The 19,591-nt window shown below is 38.6% G+C and overlaps 1 protein-coding gene across 7 annotated transcripts in view; it reads left to right on the forward strand.

Moving 5' to 3' along the window:
• Nucleotides 1–18,648, forward strand: part of LOC126387979 (HMG box transcription factor BBX) — a 31,469-nt gene extending 12,821 nt beyond the window's left edge. For 6 of the 7 annotated variants that reach the window (XM_050040815.1, XM_050040818.1, XM_050040814.1 and 3 more), the window contains 12 exons: nt 2,301–2,505; nt 2,591–2,658; nt 2,839–2,913; nt 3,954–4,034; nt 5,670–5,735; nt 7,561–8,419; nt 8,532–8,664; nt 10,772–10,923; nt 11,137–11,226; nt 11,665–11,862; nt 12,616–12,808; nt 14,432–18,648. In XM_050040815.1, coding sequence (XP_049896772.1) covers nt 2,301–2,505; nt 2,591–2,658; nt 2,839–2,913; nt 3,954–4,034; nt 5,670–5,735; nt 7,561–8,419; nt 8,532–8,664; nt 10,772–10,923; nt 11,137–11,226; nt 11,665–11,862; nt 12,616–12,808; nt 14,432–14,510 — 2,199 coding nt within the window. In that variant the 3' untranslated portion in view covers nt 14,511–18,648. The remainder of the gene's footprint in view (nt 1–2,300; nt 2,506–2,590; nt 2,659–2,838; nt 2,914–3,953; nt 4,035–5,669; nt 5,736–7,560; nt 8,420–8,531; nt 8,665–10,771; nt 10,924–11,136; nt 11,227–11,664; nt 11,863–12,615; nt 12,809–14,431) is intronic. The other variant, XR_007569712.1, reaches the window with a different exon arrangement.
• Nucleotides 18,649–19,591: the final 943 nt, after the last annotated feature.

A 19,591-nucleotide genomic window follows, 5' to 3' on the forward strand; every position in this document is an offset into this window, starting at 1 on the left:
CAGTTTGGCTGATGAAACGTTGGCAAACCTGGATGTTGGCACGGCCCGATTCAGCTTCCTCGTCCTCTCCTGATGACCACTCATAATATAATTCAAATGTAATTTTGGGGAAAATATCCATCTTCTTGGTGTAACGCTATAGTGTCCGTTTGCGTCAATGTAGCGAGTGTGACAGTTGGTTAATTAATGGTTGTATTTATATTTATAACACCTGTGAGCGGGGTGATTTTACTGTTACATGTCCCAGTGATGTTGTACTCTATATCAGCACTCACGGAATGCCTCTTGTCCAGTCAAATTACTCGGTCGAAACTAACTGTTGTATAATATAGATTTAGCCACTGCAATATTTGGTGATACTTAAGCTAAAAAGTCAGTGTATTTTCTCAGTCAGCTTCTTATGCTCAAAATACATGGGGCATGGACGTGGCGTGACACGTCTGATGTAGCATACCCACAGCAGAGCGCATCCATTATAATCAACTGAAGCTGCTACACTGACTATATAAGCTGCGCTTTCCCACACCAGCATCGCACTGCTGAATGCTGTTTTTACATGGCTTGTCAAATTTTTTTCCCTCTGTGTAAGGCTCCGTGGCCCTCCAACAGGTACAAGCTACATAGCACTGTGTGAAAAATCAGCGACAATCTGTTAAAATAAATATTAAAATGAATTCCTCCTTGTACTAGAGGCAATGTGATGCAGCAGAGCAACCTTATGGATGTTTTTACATTTCACATTAAAATCAATCAGTTAAATCAATGCGTCTTGTAGTTAAAACAATTCAGTGAATTAATTCAGTACCAGTTACTATATCCTACATGCATCAAAACCCTGCATAACCAACGGCTCTTTCACTTGGCAAAACTCAGTATGCACACAGTCTAGCACATATACACATGCTACAAAGACTGAAGTCTGTGTAGCAGGTTACAAAAAACCCACTCTCTGGAGAAGTTACTACACATTTCTGTAAATGTGTTTTTTTTCTGTGATTTCTCACTGGTTTTAAGTGAGTGGGTCTAGGTTGGAAACTGTGATGTCACAAACTTCCATGCACCAATCATAATTTAGCAAAATGTGGATCAAAGACTGTCTGAAATCATTCCCTATTTATTATAAAGTGCTGTCTGCCATTTTAATTAACTGTCTGACGTCTGATGTTCTGATTCAGAGGTGTCAGAGGATGATCTTATGTTTATAGAATATATAGTGCCTCTGAAATATATATGATGAAATGACAAAAAGTAGCGTACATAGCATGAACACACATTTGATAGATGTGAGAAATACAATCAACACTGTACCTGTCAGTGATAATGCAAAATGACAATGACTCATGCATGTCTGAACTGAACCCCCCATTTGATAGAGGCTGTTATTATTTGATCTGTTGTATGGGCAGTAATGTATGAGGGAGTGATTTCAGACAGAGTGATTTCAGACAGACGAATGACAGTTAGTGGGTTATTTGTTTATGTTACCAGGCCAGTGTCAGTCAGATCTGATCAAACCACACCCACACAGCCCTGATGGAGCAGATTAGCTGTATTTTTGACTGTTAAATTCAAGGTAAATAATACCTAAGGCTTTTATTTTCCTGAGACTGGTTGCACAAAACACGTGAAGTTTTCTCCTTAAGTATGACACTTGAGCTGAATTTATCCTTAGCTGAGGGACTTGCACAGTCGCACAGGATCCCTTAAAAGGTTTCCTTAGGTAAGGAAAAACGTTAACTCACTTACTGTGTTGAAAGAGATTCTACAGCGGATACATTTTCCATGAGATTGTTTGTTTGCTTGGACTCATGTTTGTGATGCCTGCCATTGTCTCAAAAGGTTGACTTATGGTTAGATAGTAAAAAAATGGCAGAACAAAAGAAGACAAGAGGAAAAGATTATACATGTGGAGGAACACAATCACAGAGAGCACATAATACAAAGTATTAGTACTAAGTATTAGTAGTGCAACGGTCTCGGAATCCCTTAGGTAAAAGGCCAAGGCAAAGAGAAAACCATAAATACTTTAGTGAACATTTGAAGTAAACCTTAAGGAACAGACTTAAGGCTGTTTTGCGCAGCCAATTTATTTCGAAGATGCCTTGAAACAAGGACTTGAAGGAAAATCTTAGCTTAAGGTTTTATGTGCAACCGGCCCCTGGACTTAAACTCTGATTGTTGCTTAATCTGTCATTAACAATTAATGTTTTAATGAAATACTTTGATTCAGATTTTATATTTTAAAAACAGGGGCTGTAAGGTTTTGCTTGTAACCAAATAATTTCTTGATTTTCTTTCAGTACAAGGACGCCTTTATGAAGGCGAACCCTGGCTACAAGTGGTGTCCCACCACCAGCAAACCGGTTAAGAGCCCCTCCTGTCAGCCTGTCAGCAACCCCCGCAAAAAAGTTTGGTCCTTCGCTTCCAACTCAACCAAGGACTCCACCACTGCCAAAAAAGTGCCCAAAACTGACAGCATGCCACAGTTAAACTTTGCCATGGCAGGTGTGTATAATGAAATATTTTTTGTGTAGTGAAAACTTGTCAAAATGTTGGATTGTTTTTGTCATCACTGTCATTTTTTTGTCAGACCCTACAAAGATGGGAGGCCTTAGCATGCTGCTGTTAGCTGGGGAACATGCCCTCACAAACAGAGAGGTAGGTCACTGCTGGAGGCCACCCATGGGTGCATCCTTGTAATGCACCGCCTCTCTTATCAGCCTAATCACTTTTGCTAGTTTTTTCTGTAGCACAAAAAAACATTTGTGGTTTTTGAATAATGCTTTTGATTTTTTTAATTTAACAGATGGACTAATCCCAGTATTGTTTCCTCTCTAGATCCCTTCCAGCACTAAACCTAGTTTACCTGACACAGCCAGCGAAGGGAACTCCTTTCCAGGCGATGAGGAAGAGGTTTGTTCTGAGACCGTTTTTCTGTTCCCTTTTATACTCTGTATATTTTAGACCAGATACTTGAGGTTGTGTTGTCTCTCTAAAGCAGTACGTACACAACTGTTTGCAAACAGAATAACACCTAGTTCTGCACATGGTGTGTTGAGGTAGCAAGTGTTGGAAATTAACCAAGATCATTTACTCAGATACTGTACTTACAATTTCAGGGTACTTAAGTACTTACTATACTTGAGTGTTTTTATTTTATATTACTTATACTCTTAACTGAACACTCCAAAATATAATAAACAAATACATTACAATAGATTTAAGGTACACTCTGCAGGATTGACAGTTACTGTTTGTAAAGACATTCAACAGTGAAAGTGAAGGTAAAAGCAGACCCCGGGTTCATTCTCATTTGTCGTTTCGCCTCACTATATTTGACTTTCATCTGCCACTGTGTGTCTGGGAAGCCTGCTGCTTATGGTCTGGCACCTGGTGGCTACCTTCTTATATAGCCCTTACTTTGCCACAGCTCTGTTGGGGGACACGCTCATAGGCGTCCCAAACACAGAAAATATCAAGAATATAAGAAATACAGACAGAGGGCAGAGCCTCTTCAGAAGAAATACATCACCACAAACTGAGTGTGGGTCATAAGTGCTGAATGAGAGGAATTACTTCTGTATCACTGTTGTTTTTAGGAAAATCCTGCATAGTATACCTTTAAGCCACCCCAGCTGTATATAGAGTAGCTCAAATTAACATTAACATTAAAAATGATGCTTACACATTAACATATCAATAGGTACAATCTTATAATGTAATTTAAGTTGTTCTAAAATGGGCCATCGGCATAAGTTTAGTAATTTCAATGCAAACAGTTGTAACAACAGTATTTGTCTTAAGAAATTCTAAACTTGTTCTGTGTGTTTTCCTCAGTTTCCCCAAACTGATGATTAGATTTTGATTAGCTGAACCAATTTTAACACTGATTTGTTATTCAATAACTTATGGCAGAACTGACTTGATTTTGCTCATCCTGTTTTAACTTACAGATGTTGTCTGGGACAATACCAAACAGAGTGCCTGACATTACTGAAAGCAGGGTTAAGTCTGCCCTTTCCCCACTGGCAGAGGTATGTTTGAATTTCATTTAATGAATAATGCACCTGTTATAGTAACTTGTGCGTAGACAACGTTTAAACAGCTGTAAAAATAAAAAAATAAATAAATATTTCAGCTGTTTAAACGTTTTCTATGCACTAGGTGAACTACACATCCAATATGAGTTCCTCCAGTCTCTGGAAACACAAAATTGATTTTAATCAATCATATTACTTCTTGGTGAAACCAAAATCATCACTGTCTAATCAGCAAATGGCAAGAAAATGATCCGCATAGCCATTTTTAGCACCACCCTCAGGCCAAAATGTCAGAATTGAACACAAGGTACCACCACATCAACTAACAAGCAATTTGATGCCATGGAATTTGCTGAGCAAATAGTGTGCTCTCAAAAGATGACTTGAAACATGTTTAGCTTCCAGGAAAGCAGCACATGTGATCAGTCACAACAAACAAAACACCAGAGGCCTGCACCACAGCGTGAGATTAGCGGGTAACCTTTACTCAGGTTTTCCAGTGTCATGAAGCTGGCTAACTTTTTATGCGAATAGATCACCACAGTAATCTATGCTGCATGGCTAACTTCAACGAATCAGATCAAAACCTGCCAACAGCCTGACTACTGATCAGCAGCTCACTGGAAACAGTCACCATTCCTACAGGGTCATGACAGGGACAAAAGAGTTTACAGCAAAGTGACAAGTCATACAGAGCAATAGATATTTTTATAGATCAGTCGAAATACTTTGCTGTTTCAGGCTTTCTGTGTGTCTCCTCTGGTTTTAAAACAGAGCTTCTAACAATCACAGAGACAGTTTACTGCACCAAGTAGGTACATAATGGTGATTATAGCTGCACACGTCACAGTTTCTTTTATCTTGACAGTGTTGATGCTTTTAGACTCAAATCAGAATAATATGAAGCAACTTGTGATGATGATTTGAAATAAAAAGTACACCCTCTGTTGTCTTTTATTAGAAAAACAACCCACACACTGTTAATTAGCCCCCATGATAATAAATGCATCATTTCAGTCAGATAGACCTCATCAGACAGACATTAGCTGCTTTTCTTCTTCTCTCCTCTCTGCTTTGGCAGCAGAAACAGAATAGCATCGCATAGTTATAACTCCCACGCATATTTATAGTTTTTAGCCTCACTTTTAATAATTTACATCTTATTATTCTCTTTCAGATATGTGATTACATTGTGTACATTTAACCTTGTTGAATATCCCTTTTTGCTGTCGCTATGATCAAATCTTCCAGCGGGTGTCACCGTTTTATCTCACATCTTACTAAGTAATTCATTCATGGTTCTGACCAATGTCGCCTGTAATTACCAGCTCCATGTTTCTCATGTGAATGTGCTCATAGCTGGATTACAAAAATTGAAGTTAACAGAGCCAGTTGATAACCGGCTTCATGACGCCAGTTCTCCAGGATCACCAGTGTTAGACAGACAAGTTGAACTTGCGTCGGGGTTCAGGCCCCAGCTTTAATCTTCCCTACTATCACAGTAAAAACATTTACATTTGTTGTTGAAAGTAAACATTGCTAAATAATGATAGCATCTGCAGAAAGTTAATCAGTGTGATCTCATAAAAAACACCTCAGGTGATTAAACATGTTACTGTATGTTCACAGTCATCTCTCTCTACGGCACCTGAAGGAAAACCATGTGGACAGTCTGCTCTCTTCCAGCTGGCTGAGGTAAGGCATTTGACAGTTTGTGCATGTCATATCAAAAACACATATTTTTCCTCTTACCTGTAGTGCTATTGAATTAATGAATAGATGGCACTCAGCTTGTGGTGCTCCAAATACAAAAAAAAAAAAAAATCCATTTGAAAAACTCAACAGCAATGTCCAGAAATCATGACCTGGTTGCTCAGGATAATCCACAGACCTTGTGAGCAGTTTCATGTGGGAACTTTTTTTCTTTCTACCAATTTACACCAACTAACCAAATCACCGCAAAGAAGGAAGGGAGCATCTACTCATGGACAAGAGGCTCATGCTTGGGTCAGCGCGAGATATTAACATTAATGGCGTCTTCATTGGCTGAGCTGTTACGATAGCTAGCTCAGTGGTGCTAGGTGAGCTAGCAGTAGATGCACGCTTTCCTCTGCACGGTTATATGGTTGGCATAGAAAGAAGATAGTTCCTACATGAAACTGCTGACACCAAGGTCTGCGGATTATCTTGAGTAAGTGCATGTTGGGTGTTTCAAATGTATTTTTTTGGAGCTTTGAGCACCACAAGCCGAGCGCCATCTAGTTCCATTATACTGAGGAGAAGGCAGACATCTCCATAGCCGATATTTTTAAGACTTGGCAATTCACACTAAAACAATTGAGACTAATAAATAACAGCTTCATTTAAGAATGTTAAATAATGAAAACATCAAATTTACATGATTGGACTTTGATGTCAGTTATCTTTCACATCAGAGATTGAAAAATTGTAAATCATGCAGCAGAGCTGACAAAGTTGCCTTGTTTGTGAGTGTGCTTCAACTAGAAAACAGTCTGTGGTAGCTGAAAGCAAACATTGATGTTTTGTCAGTTTTTAATGATGGGAAGTCTTAACTGAGAAATTTGCTCCCTTTTCTTCCATGCGTTTGGTCCTTTTACCCATTTACTCAACTGTAAAATATATAATGAAAAAAATCAACATGAATTGTTTACTGCTGTTTATTTAACAATGCACAGTGACAGCAGGGTGTCTGCAGGTCCTTAAAAAGTTTTGAAATGTCTTAAACTCAATTTCATATATTTATTTTTATATGTATATATTTAGGTCTAAATTGCCACAAATATTTAATCTAATTTGATATATCCATCTGCAATTCTTTTTGTCAAATAAGTGAAACTCTGCATGAAAGTCCACATTTCTGATGTTACAAATCTTTAAACCTACCACTGAACCTAATAATGTCTTTTTACTTTATGTTTACACTTAACTGTTGCCGAAATGTAACTCACTCTAGTAACTGTAGTCTTACATAAAACCTACCTTTGCACAGGACAACGAGTATACTTATCTTTAGCCTTACCTGCAATGCTTGAATAAGATTAAGATGATTTTTGAAACATCTGTCTGAAATATGGTTAAAATTATATTGGAAAGGTCTTACAAATAGCATTAAATTTAAGTGTCTGACACCTGTAGACACCCTGTGACAGAAAAAAAACCTTTCACAACTGCATCTTTCAATCATTGGAAAAAAATCAGATTCTATGTTATATGACACATTATCATTAATGCTATCAGTAGATCCATATACGAGTGTATATAAATATCTGCTCAGACAATGTATGAGATTTGTTATGGGCACATTGTAAAGCAAGTTTTTTGTCACCAGTAGAAGGTATAAAGCGTTCAATCAGGGCAAGATTATTAGAAAAAAATAGAGAAAAGTTTACACAGTGCAAAAAAAATTTTTTAGTTTCATTTAGGAAGAAACTATAGAAATGAAAGAGCATTGATTGCTGTCATTTGTTTAACATTGTGGCTTTTTTTTTTGTTTGGTAAGATGTGCTTAGCGTCTGAAGCTGGAAAGATGGACACCGTGGTATCTCAGCCTGAACACGGCTCCTCTACAGCTTCTCTCCAGGAAACTACGGTCAAGCCAGAGATCAAGGAGGAGAAGGCAGACAGTGCCGAGTGTCCTCCCTCCTCACACACATCAGCCCTCCTACCTTTGCTCTCCTCTGTCACTTCTACCTCCACTGATGCCATTCCCCCACAACTCAGCAGCCAAAATGCACGTGTCAAAAACAAGAGCAAGAAGAGGGAGGTGGCCAAGTCAAATGATGACGATGAGATCGCTTGCTCGGCAAAGAAGATCGTCAAGAAGTGTAACCATGCAGAATCAAACATGGACAGTGTCTTCAGTACGATTGAGGCAGTGGCTAAAGGGGCCTGGAGGGACACAGAGGAGAAGGCCAAAAAGAAGATCCCGAACAGTCCTAGTGCTGGAAACTCTGGTGGGCCCAAAAAGAAGAGTAAGCCCAAAGTCAAGACCACTGTCAAAGAAAAAGAGGAGGAGATGGAGGATGACAGTGGGCAGTGTGAGCAGTACAGTTCCTCTGAGGTGGAAATGAAGGAAGACATGACTGATGTCAGCCCCAAGGCAGAAATAGAGGAAGCAAGTCTAGGAAGCACTGACCTTCAGGGCAGCATCACAGAACCCCATCCCTCCCCCTGCAGCCCCTCACCTGTTAAACTCAAAGAGGACGACAAGGGGAAGGAGAGGTCGAGTGAGGGGACCTGCGACCCCAACATAGAGAGCCACGGCTCCAGGAAATCAGAGCGGAGCTGTAAAGGCGCCTTGTATAAAACCCTTGTTTCTGAGGGAATGTTGACGTCACTGAGAGCCAACATTGACCGAGGTATTCATTTTGATTCAGTGGCAAACTGATTCATAGATGTAGGAGGCATTATCTGTTCTGTGTATGTTATGTAGTTATTGCATATTATGAATTGTTTTATATGCGTCTGCAGGTAAAAGAGGGGCTTTCCGAGCTTCTGATCATGATGCAAACTGGAGTGATGACAGCTGGACAGTTTCTCAGATAGGACCTAATAATCCCAAGAAGCTGAAAAAGTCCAAGTCCAAAGATGAATGTTCACAGGGGTGAGTCATGTCTCCTCTTGTTGCGATGCTGTAGCTTTCTGTGTAGGGTATACTGCAGTAATTTTCCACAATAGTGATAGAACGGGTCATTTTTAGCACTCTACCCTGAGGTTCTTTTTTTATTCTTTTCTGTATACCTTGTGTTAAACATCCTGTGGAAAATCTGAAATGTCTGACACTATATATTGTCTGTACATCCACTTAAGTCTGTTGTTTACTCTAAACCTGACTACACCAATCAATAATCACATGTCTTGTTTTTATTTATACACTGCTGTTTACAAACCATGCTTATTCAGTTTGTCACAATGAAGCCCCACTTGGATAGGATTGATTTCTTGACTGTTTTTTTACTGTAAGGGCAACTTGACTGGTTCTCAGAGGCATACAAAGGCAAAGCAGTAATTCTAATCTGTCTGTTGGTCATCACAGTAACATTGCAGTCACCACCGCTGTTCTAGAGAGAAACTTGAAAAATGTGTCTCCAACAAAGCAACATATATCAGGACAAGCAACCCAAGCCTCATAATAAACTCTAATATCACATAAATAATTATGAACACTTGTCTCTCGGTCTGACCTGAAGTAAATACGGAAAGTAGTTCCTTGAATTAACTGTTGGAGCTAAATGCATTGGGATCTACTTTTGGGTCAGCCAGCCAGCTAAGAAAACTTGTGGCTTATTCATCCGCAGTGATTTGGGCGATGTTTGTCCCGATTTTGATGATGTTTTGTCAGAGTTGCATTTCTCCAAATTCTACAGCAGACATTGTGTAAGCAAAGTTATTATGGCCTATAGTCAGAATGGGCACAACACTCAGCTTGAATAAGTACTGTAATTTCACTGTAACATTAAATACACTGGTTAGTGATTTTGATTCCATCCTCAGCACATATCTGTTATGGTCTGTGCGCATTCAATTATAATTACACCACCAATAACCTGCTGTTTTTCAGTACACTTGCTGGTCCTCCAGTAATATTCGTCCCATCTGGAGAGACATGTTGCTCCTTAAAATGGTAATACAGTGCATGCAAGCTAAGAACGAAATTACAGTGTGTATAAAGCAGCATTTTCTGTTAAGGAGAAAAACTATATTGCTAACCGGATAGCGAAAAACAAAAACCCAGCAGCTTATTTACACCAACATTCAGCCCACTAATGTGATGAAGGGAAAAAAGAAGGAAAAACATACATGAAGAGAGAATGGTGCCCTACAAACTCATCAAGTGGGCTGCTGGAACATCATTTTAAAGGTGATTTTGTATTCACCTTTGCATAGTCAATTTTCTATGTAGTTAACACTGTTGCCTTACAGAAACTAGTCCATTTCTTACTGTAAAGGCATAGCAGGCATTCAGAAGGGGCCATTTGTGTAGTTTGCACCCATTTGTGTAAATAATTTAAATTATCAGTAAATATTATATTATTACCAATATTGATAATAATACAAAATTAAATAACCTAAAGGAATACTTGAGCTGCAAAATGACCATTTGTGTATCAGTTACTCGCTGAGTGTTGGGTTGAATTCATGAAGAAAACTTGTTTTTCTCGCATGCCTCCAAAAAATCCAAAGAGAATCCAAAAAAGGCGATCATTCATCAATTGATGAAAACAGGAGCCCCATGTAACAGTAGAAAAACTATATCAAAATATCTCTTTATAAACTCTCACACAACTTGTGCAGTATGATCCAAGTCTGATTTATCCAGTCGTATGCTCAGTACATCCCAAACACATCAGTTCTCTCTGAATTACGCTGCTGTTGTCCAAATTTCTTTGAAAAGTTTAATTTAATCAGACTTTTTTTAGTTAATACATCATATTAAATGGTCGACCAAGTTGCATGGAGGACAAATTATGTACAGTTTAACTGGAAATTGACACACACATTCCGTAGTAACTATTTGGAGTTTGTGTTTAGTGTGGAGGAAGGTAGTTTTGATGCTCTCACTGTTTCCTGTGCAGGACTTCACCAAGACACTTTACTAATTTTTGTAGGAAATGTAGAACTCATACAATTGCTTTGACATCTGTTTTGTTTTTATGGGTAGGCTGTCTTTTATATGCTCAATTATGTAAACTCCGAACTTCTCTCATCAGCCTAGGGAAACTGGAGGAGGAGTTTGAAAGGAAATTTAACAGCCTGCCGCAGTTTAGCCCGATGACATTTGATAAGAAGGGGACTGCTGTTGCAAAGAAGAAGAAGACTGACACCTCCACTGTCCAGGAGGAAGTCCCAAAAGCTGGGAAAGGTAAGAGCAAAATTAAAGACTTCTCCACTTAATAAAAACAATTACTGTCCTGTTAAATCCTCCCATCTCATCCTGCACCTGTTTGTAGAGTCATGTTTTCCATACTTGTGGTGTACAGGACCAGTTTTCTCTTCTCTGTTAAAGTAAGAACATTTGGACTCCATAACATAGCATTTCCATGCTCTTTTTTTCTTTGTTTTTTTGCTATATCAGGGTCATCTCCATCTCAGAAAAAGACTTCATTCCACAAGATTGTTAGGAAGCACAAACACAAAAAGGAGAAACCAGTTGCAGTGGACAAAGGTGAACTAGAATGTTGATGTTTGTGCCTTTTATATAGTAGGGATGTGTACGCTTTCAGAGGTATTTAACAGGTTCCTCTCACAGTTACCCTTTACCAAATGTTCTATACAACAGTTTGAATGTCTAGTTTGTTGCTTTAAAATTACAGAATTTACCTTCAAAGCAAAAAAAAAAAAACCCCAAAAAACATTATTTGCGGTAGAGATTTTAAAGCGATTTTAAAAACCACACTGACATGTTTCAACGTGCACTATTGTTATCATAAAGAAATTAATACATTCCTAAGAACTATTTATTAAGAATTAGCCATTGAGGCCTGTGTGGTGACAATCCTCTTTTATCTGGTAAAATCACAGTGATACTAAACAACTGTTGTCTCTGTAACCTACCTTCTGATTGTCAAATCACTGAAATCTATTCTGAACCTTTTCTCCACAGCCGTGGTACAGAGCGATTCCACCATGCTGGATTCAGCTTCAAAAGCCAAATCATGTGCCCCCGTTGCCATAATATGCCCAGATGTCCAGGGCACCTCTAGTATGGAGATGCTAGTTGGTAGCCAGAAGAGGAAGGCTAGGAAGACCAAGATCACTCACTTGGTGCGGACAGCTGATGGCAGCGTGTCTCCAGCTGAGGGTGAGTGATGAATGATTAAACCGTAGATCAGTTAGGCGGGATTGGAAACATCTGTCTGTCTCTGTCTCAAGTCTGAAGATTCGAAGGTTTTACCTAGAACTTACCACTCTATGTTAAAATGATAGATGTTAGTGCTTTAAAGGGAACATTTTAAAAAATAAGATAAAAAAATATGTTTTATTAAATTGATGCATTTTGATTCTTCTTCCTCTCATTTACTTCTTAACCAGTTCACTCTTTCTTTATGAAGTGTTTTTTAAGGATATTTATGTATTAAGGAAACTGTAGCTGAGCTTTACTAGCTAGAGACACACTGTGTCCAACAAGTGCTGCAGACTCATCAAGAAAACTGACAGCTTAAAAAGAATAATAAAACCACAGGTTCAGTTACAAGTACATGGTGTAACAATTCTGTCGGGCCAATTGAAAATATATTTGTAAATATATAACAAACCAGGTATAACCTCACAGATTCATGAAACCCAAGTGAATGTTTCTGATATTATACTTTTGATATATGTTTTGGTGTGTCATTTCTTTCTGTTTGGATGGGAGGTCACTGAAAGAAAAAAATAGTAACTAGTTCCTTTCAAGAGGTACTTTTGGCAGATGCTAATGTCTTGTCTATAAATATTGTTTCCTTGTAAAAAATAAAATGCATTGATCTGAAAAAGAAATGAGAATGAAATGCAGATGAATTTATTGGGGTTATTTAGACTTGAATGTTTTTTTTTTGTTGTTGTTGTTTTACAGAGGACAAAACTAGGGACCTGAACCAGGAAGAGGATAAGAAGCCATTACCCCAACAGAATTTATGCAATGAAAAAGGGTGCTATAGTAATCCCAGAGCAGAGGAGGCCGAGAGGAGCACCGTACCACAAGAGCTACCTGCTTTCTTCAGCCTGGCAGCCCTCGCTGAGGTCGCAGCCATGGAAAACGTTCACAGGTAGATATGCTGCCAGGCTTCTATACAACACTGTCGAGTAGATTATAACATATGCTTCAGTCAAAATAATGTGTCCTTTTCATCTAGTCTTTATGTACCCAATCACTATAATGTTAAGTGACTTATAAAGAACCAATAGAAGATGTTGGGCTGTAGAAATACTATTCTGTGTATTATCTACACCTTTCCCCTAAATTAATTTCTTATTCTTTTGCTGATCTAATATGCAGTAGATTTGTATTTTTAGTTTTAATTATCCTGTCTTTCTAACAACTCTGCCAATTACATTTTTTAATCATTTGCCTCAAAGCCACTGCCAGAGAATTTAAATGCAACTGCCTGAGACTTCTGCTTGTTGTCACCAACAGCTATCAGCTCTTTATGCCATGTCACATCTCAGATGCTTTACATCAGGTCTCATGCAGGAATCACCTGTAGTAACCAATTTGTTATTATGTCGCTCATTCAAGTGATTTAATAGGAGTTGTCATTTTCACAGATTTTTTTGTACTTAGAGTTTTGTCCTCACTTTGAAAGCCATTTACAAGTGATCCAGGTCTGTTGCACCAGTCATGTGCAGATAAAACATTTACTTGTTTTAAGAATTACTGTAGTTGGGGTGTAATGCAGGGATTTAATGCAGTTCTCTGTCCAGGGGCACATCCTCTATCACACAAAGTAATCTCTCATTCTCTCTCCCTGTGGCACATACATGGGTATATTTCAAAATGTAGCGAGACATCAGAGTGTGCACTGTTAGCTCCTTTGTAAGACAGATGAGGCATTTCATGCAGTGGTGGACATGACCAAAGTAGTGCTGATTTGAACCTTGCTAACAGGACTTTTTGCAGTTGTGTCGCCACCTGTTGGTTTGGCATGCTCTTGACAGTGCCTCAGTTGTGTTTTGCATTTTTAATTTTTATAACGTTTGTGTGGACAGGATTTTTATGCCTCCATGCTGGCAATAGCTGGGGCTGGTTAGTTTGTTAGATATTGGTGGTTGTGGGTCAAAGGTCAAGGTCACTGTGACCTCATCTGTCTCATTCTTGTGGATGTGATATCTCAAAAACACCCGGAAGTAATCTTTTTTTAAATTTGGCACAAACGTTTACTTGAACAATGAACAGATTCGATTTGGTTGGTCAAAGGTCAAGGTCACTGTGACCTTTGACCAATCACAGTAACAGTGACTTTATTGCCCCTCATTGTCATGCACTACTTTGCTTTGGTGATATGTTTTTTGGCATCTTACTAAATGTAAAGGGAATCTTACCATTCCCTGCACCTTTTATTTCATCACAGTATAGCTCTTTGATGACACAGTGTGGACAGCTGTAGTATTTTCACATTTTTTTCAGGTCCCTCAATATGACTGCTGACCCTGTTGATATGTTACATGTCCATTTATGATGTCTGACAGTGGGACTTCAAGCCCTCAGTGTGAAATTCTTTTTACTCCTACAAAGTAGCACCTTTACACTGCATCTCAACTCTGTTGGATCAGACAGCAGGCATAGAACTTCAAAGCAGATTCCCTACATGCTTTGAAAATCATTTCAAAATCACATGCTATTTGAAAAAGTATGAACAAACTCTTACGTTTTCTTTAATGTCCTGTTTCAGAGGCCAGAGAGGCTTGGCTGAAAATCAGAAGAAAGAGCTTGCCCAGACTCCAGTCCTCATCTCCTGCGCTGATCAGTGAAACTCTGCTGCTGTTATGAGAAGCCACAACATGGACATTGGCAGTGGAGCTTTACTTTCCTCAGTGGTAACCCTACACTGAAGGGAGACTTGATCAGGAAGCTTTGGACGGACTCCACCTTACCCTTGTGGTGAATTTGCTTGAGCTCGGGTTCATGGTGGGGGAAAGAGGCCCCCTCCTCCTCCTCCCTGGTCCTCGCTATCTCAGTGTTTTCCCCAGAAGCCTTCCTTTGGTTTGAGGGAGGATGCCTTTCTGAACTCCTCCTGCCCCCCTTTAGATGCTCTCTGTTTGGGCCTGTGGAAGAATCAAGCTGTCCCCCAGTGCATGGCTTCCCTTATAGAGATGGTTGTCATGGGTTTATTGTACACCGTTTTGTCTAATAGAGGCCGTTTTTAAGGCCATCTTGCGATTTAAAAAATAGCATTTTAGGTAGGGCAAAACAACCCAACACTGCATTCGTTTTCTAGACGAACACAGCTTTCTGTCACCTTTTTACCTCACACACACGCCTACTGAAGAGTTCCCTCCACCTCTGGTAGAATACCTCTGTATTTGAATAGTTCTTATCCCTTCCATTCCTTCCAGCTTCAACCCAAAATGACTTCAACCAGGGTAAATGATCATCATGGATAGACTTCCATCACCAACTACTTGCTTAATGTTTTCCTGTGGTACACTAATCTGGTGTGCTCAAACTATGGAGAAATCATGGTTTAGTATTTGATATGTAAGTTATGATGCTACTGTAAAACAGTATGTGGTAGCTACAAATAATCACGTTAGACTGAATGTGTAAGAGTAGACCTGTGCATACCTTTGCATCTAGAGTTGACTATAGCTGAGGGTGTTTGTTTGTCCTGCTTATCTTTTAGTGGTAGGTTCACAGTGTCCCTGTCAGGCTTATGAGACAGCAGGGCAGCTTAAAAGCTTCTTCGTGTGATTGGGAGGTTGTGTGAAAGTGATTCAAATATAGCCTTAACCCTCCCACATAGACCCTCCACCCCACCCAGACCTAGAACCAGCTTCTTGCTCAATGCCATCACAGTCCTAAAGTCAGTGTAAACATTTTTTTGAATAGTGAAATGCAGTTTTGTCAATACTTGATCTTATTGCAGTTTGCGTAGCAATTAGAAAGGTTAATTCCTTGTGTGCGACTTATTTCGTGGAATAGGTTTTTGTTTTAAATCACATAAACACTGCACTAATTTGTAGCTGAAGTTTGAGTTGCTCTCAGAAGAGTAATGAAATGCCTTGTCTCCACAAGTCACAGTGTTCTTAAACCATACCCTCTCAGTAGTGTCTTCACTGTCCTCAGGACCTGGCTAAAGCCAACCACACGCTCCAGTGTAAAAGATCGGAAGTTATAAGTCAAAGTGGAATATTTGTTTCATGAAATTGTTTTATACTGCTTCTCATAAAATGAGAAAAAAAGCAAGTGGTTTTTTTTCTGATTTAGTGCAGAAACAAAATATTGATTTAACGTGTCATAATCAGACCACGCTATTCTACTCTGGTTCCTCACAGTGCCAATGGAGACAAGGCATTTAATAACAGTTCCCCCATTATTTTCCTATCGGCCTTTTGAGATTTTATTGCCAAGTAATGGTCTACTCGGAGGTCACATGTAATCAATGTTTTGATCTTTAGAAGTATTTATATTTAGAGGCAACTTTGTGTTCTTTATTTTTGGCTTTGTTTTGTTAATGTTTGGTCAGAATCATTCCATTTCCACGCCTCTGTCTTGGCCATACTTTTGTTTACAGTCGATCAGCTGTAGAAGTGAGGATAAATCAGGAAGGATGCAGTAAAGCTGCAGGTTTGTTGTCTTCCCGAGGGTTGGTGGAACCTGGAAGAGCTGCCACAGGCACAGAGGGTAACTGAGAGCTACGCAGACTCCCCAGCAATACCCCTCGCCTCCTTACCTAGCAGCCTTTTATTCCTCTGTGTAGACCAATACTTAATTTATCACGTTTTAGATTCACATTTCTAACTTTTATAGCTCTTTGTTTTCTATTTAATTGTCCTTCTGTCAAAATGTGTGAGTTTATGATGCGCTTTTAACTAGGTCCTCTTTATGCTTTCTCCTGAGGTCAAGTTTACTGGATTAAGAATGTTGTCAAAAAAAAAGATCAAGCTCATAGACGATGAATGCATCCATGCTTACCTGCTAAGCAAACGGGCACTGAGATAAAATGCACAGTCTCTAGACAATGAGCTTGTCTTTTCACCTCTGGAGGTGTGCATCTGACTGCGACTGCAACACCATTTCTTGGATATGTGTTAAGATGTGTTCCGAGTACTTTTGGACACTTGATGACAGGACAGACAAATAAGAAATGAATGGGTCTTAGAGAACTCGTGTCTTGAAATAGAGGATTTTCCTATATCAAGGCATTGTTACATGGTAATAATGTTTTGCTTCTGTAGGCCCTTGTGTGCAAACAGTACAGTACATGCAACAAATCTATAATTCCTCTCTAAATTTGTCCTTAATATCTATTAAACTAACTGCAAATGTTTCCCAGTTAAGCTTAAGGGAACCACATTATGCTTTACAATAATCCTTAAAATAAATGGTATATCTATTTTTTCAGTTATGAGAAAAAAGTAGATGATGTCATCCCAGCAGTAAACTGTATAGTTCTTCCACTGGTTGACGTCAGTGTAGTTCTTTGCAAAGACAAAGAAATTGTCTTCCCCCCAAATATAGATATATTTGCTTATAGCAAGTGAGTTTATTGACATTTGCCAAAGAAAAGGGAAAAGTATATTCAAATGGAAATCCTGTCCTTTTTTTTTTCTTCTTCTTTTTTAAAGAAAGCTGTCATAACAGTTGCACTGCATTTCCTAGGTGTATAAATCTTCAGGTAACAATATCAGCACAATTCATCCTGTGTATCAAATGGGATTTCCATGATGTTTGAGCCCAGAGTTGGAATGAAGTGCAACAAAAGGGCACCACTCAATGCCTCTTTTACTATACAGTATTTGCACCTTATGACCCAAACCAAAATGATCACGGTCTTTGAAGAAAATATATAATTTTTACCCACTCTATGGAAATTATGCATTTTAACTATGATATATGCGAGAATCCAGTCAATAACAAATCCACACATCTACCAAACAGCCATAATATTCCCCCATCCCCTCACTTTTTCTATCTAGAAAATGCTTCTATAAAGTTGAAATTCCTATATTAGTTACCTAAATGACTATAATACCCTTTTGTGCTAGTACTGTCTTCTTGAATGTAATCATTTTGTACCTGTATTTTTCTAATTCAGTCTTGATTGTACTGTATGTATGCTATGATGGTATACTGTTCCTTAGGTGCATAGTTCGTTACAACCAACAGTTCTCATGACAGGATAGCTGCTGTGCTGCGAACTCAGAGGAAATGTGTGGAGGTTTTAAGTCCAAAGGACTTACTGTACCATGTGAGCATCCATGAGACTGATAACTGAGAGATTGTTGCATTTTGAGTGGTGGGACAATAGCTCTCCCTGGTTTGCTACTTCTTTTTTTTTTTTCCTTTGCAGTAAAAGTGAAAGTCTGATCAGGACAGTTTTTAAAACAAGGACGCTCCTGCAATCAGATAGAACAATTGAATGCTTGAGTTTCAACTTATTTATTACTGTTCCTTTTTATAGGTTTAGTTGAATAAAAAACAATAAAATATACAACTGAATATGCATCCATTTATACATGAACGTGTATAAGATAATCTACCCTTTACTGGAATGTAGATCATGGCTTCCTTTTGTTTGTTTTGTGTGAAGAAGAGGTTATGCCAGATCTTTAAGTCTCTTTCCTCTGATAGTTTGTACAACATGAGCTTAATCTAATTTATGTTACTAGTAATCATCATGACAGATGTGTTTTTTTTTTTATTGTTACAGCCCAGTGGTTAAATGCAGCCTTGCCTTACTGGAACCCCTGCTTAGTGAGGGATCCCTCAGCCACCCGCCCACCCACCCACCCAGCCTCCCTAGCCCACCCCACCCCACAACAAAACTCCTATGTCATAACACTGTTTGCTGATGCAACTATTATTCCTTTTACACTTTCTGCTGACGCAACTATTACTTCTTGAACACCTATTAAAATAACATCTATTGCATCTGTGTGAAAAGATGTGTTGTTCCTGCTGCTTTGTTAAACACACTGTTACTCTCATTGAACAGTAATATGCATCTACAGTTGGACTGGACATGGGTCGGTATTTCCTCACAGGGTTATGTTGTAGTGTAAATTAAGTCCTTGGATGGTAGAACAAATCTCCCACAACAGATTCACATTCACATTCTTAACAAAATAAAAAAAAGTAATATGATTTCAATCCCTTAAGAAAATGTTACATAATATAAACAGTCAGTTATTCTTATTTTTATTTCTTATTAGGGCCGCAAGTAATTATTTTCATTGTAGCTTAATCTGTTGATTTTCTCAATTAACCAATTAGTTTTTTAGTCCACAAAATGGTAAAAAAAAAAAAAGTTGATCAGTGTCTCCCAAAGCCCAAGGTGATGACCTCAAAAGTCTTGTTTTGTCCACAACCAAAATGTATTCAGTTACAGCAGGTAAAGAATTGAGATAATATTCACATTTTAAGAAGCTGAAGTCAGAGAATCTTGCCTTTTTCCTTTTAAAAAAAATATTCAAAATAATGGATTATCAAAGTAGTTGACAACTAATTGATTAAACGATTAATCGTTGCAGCTCTTATTCTTATTTACATGTAGGCTGTTACATTTGAATAAGCTGTTGCGACAACCCAAATTTACAACTTACACTACACCACATCCAACTACACCTGATAACTATATTATACTATACTATACTATACTATACTATACTATACTATACTATACTATAGGCTACTATACTACAGTAAAGTATACTACACTACGCTATGCTACATACACTCCACAACACTAAACTATAAGAGACTACACTACACTATGCCTTACTATAGTACACTGTACTATACTATAGGCTTCAGTTGCTGCCAGTGGCGGTCCCACTAAAGTGAAACTATCACCCATTAGGTTCCCCCACCTCAGGGAAATGTCTGAGCT

Source organism: Epinephelus moara, chromosome 3, assembly GCF_006386435.1.
Source record: "Epinephelus moara isolate mb chromosome 3, YSFRI_EMoa_1.0, whole genome shotgun sequence".
Taxonomy (NCBI): domain Eukaryota; kingdom Metazoa; phylum Chordata; class Actinopteri; order Perciformes; family Serranidae; genus Epinephelus; species Epinephelus moara.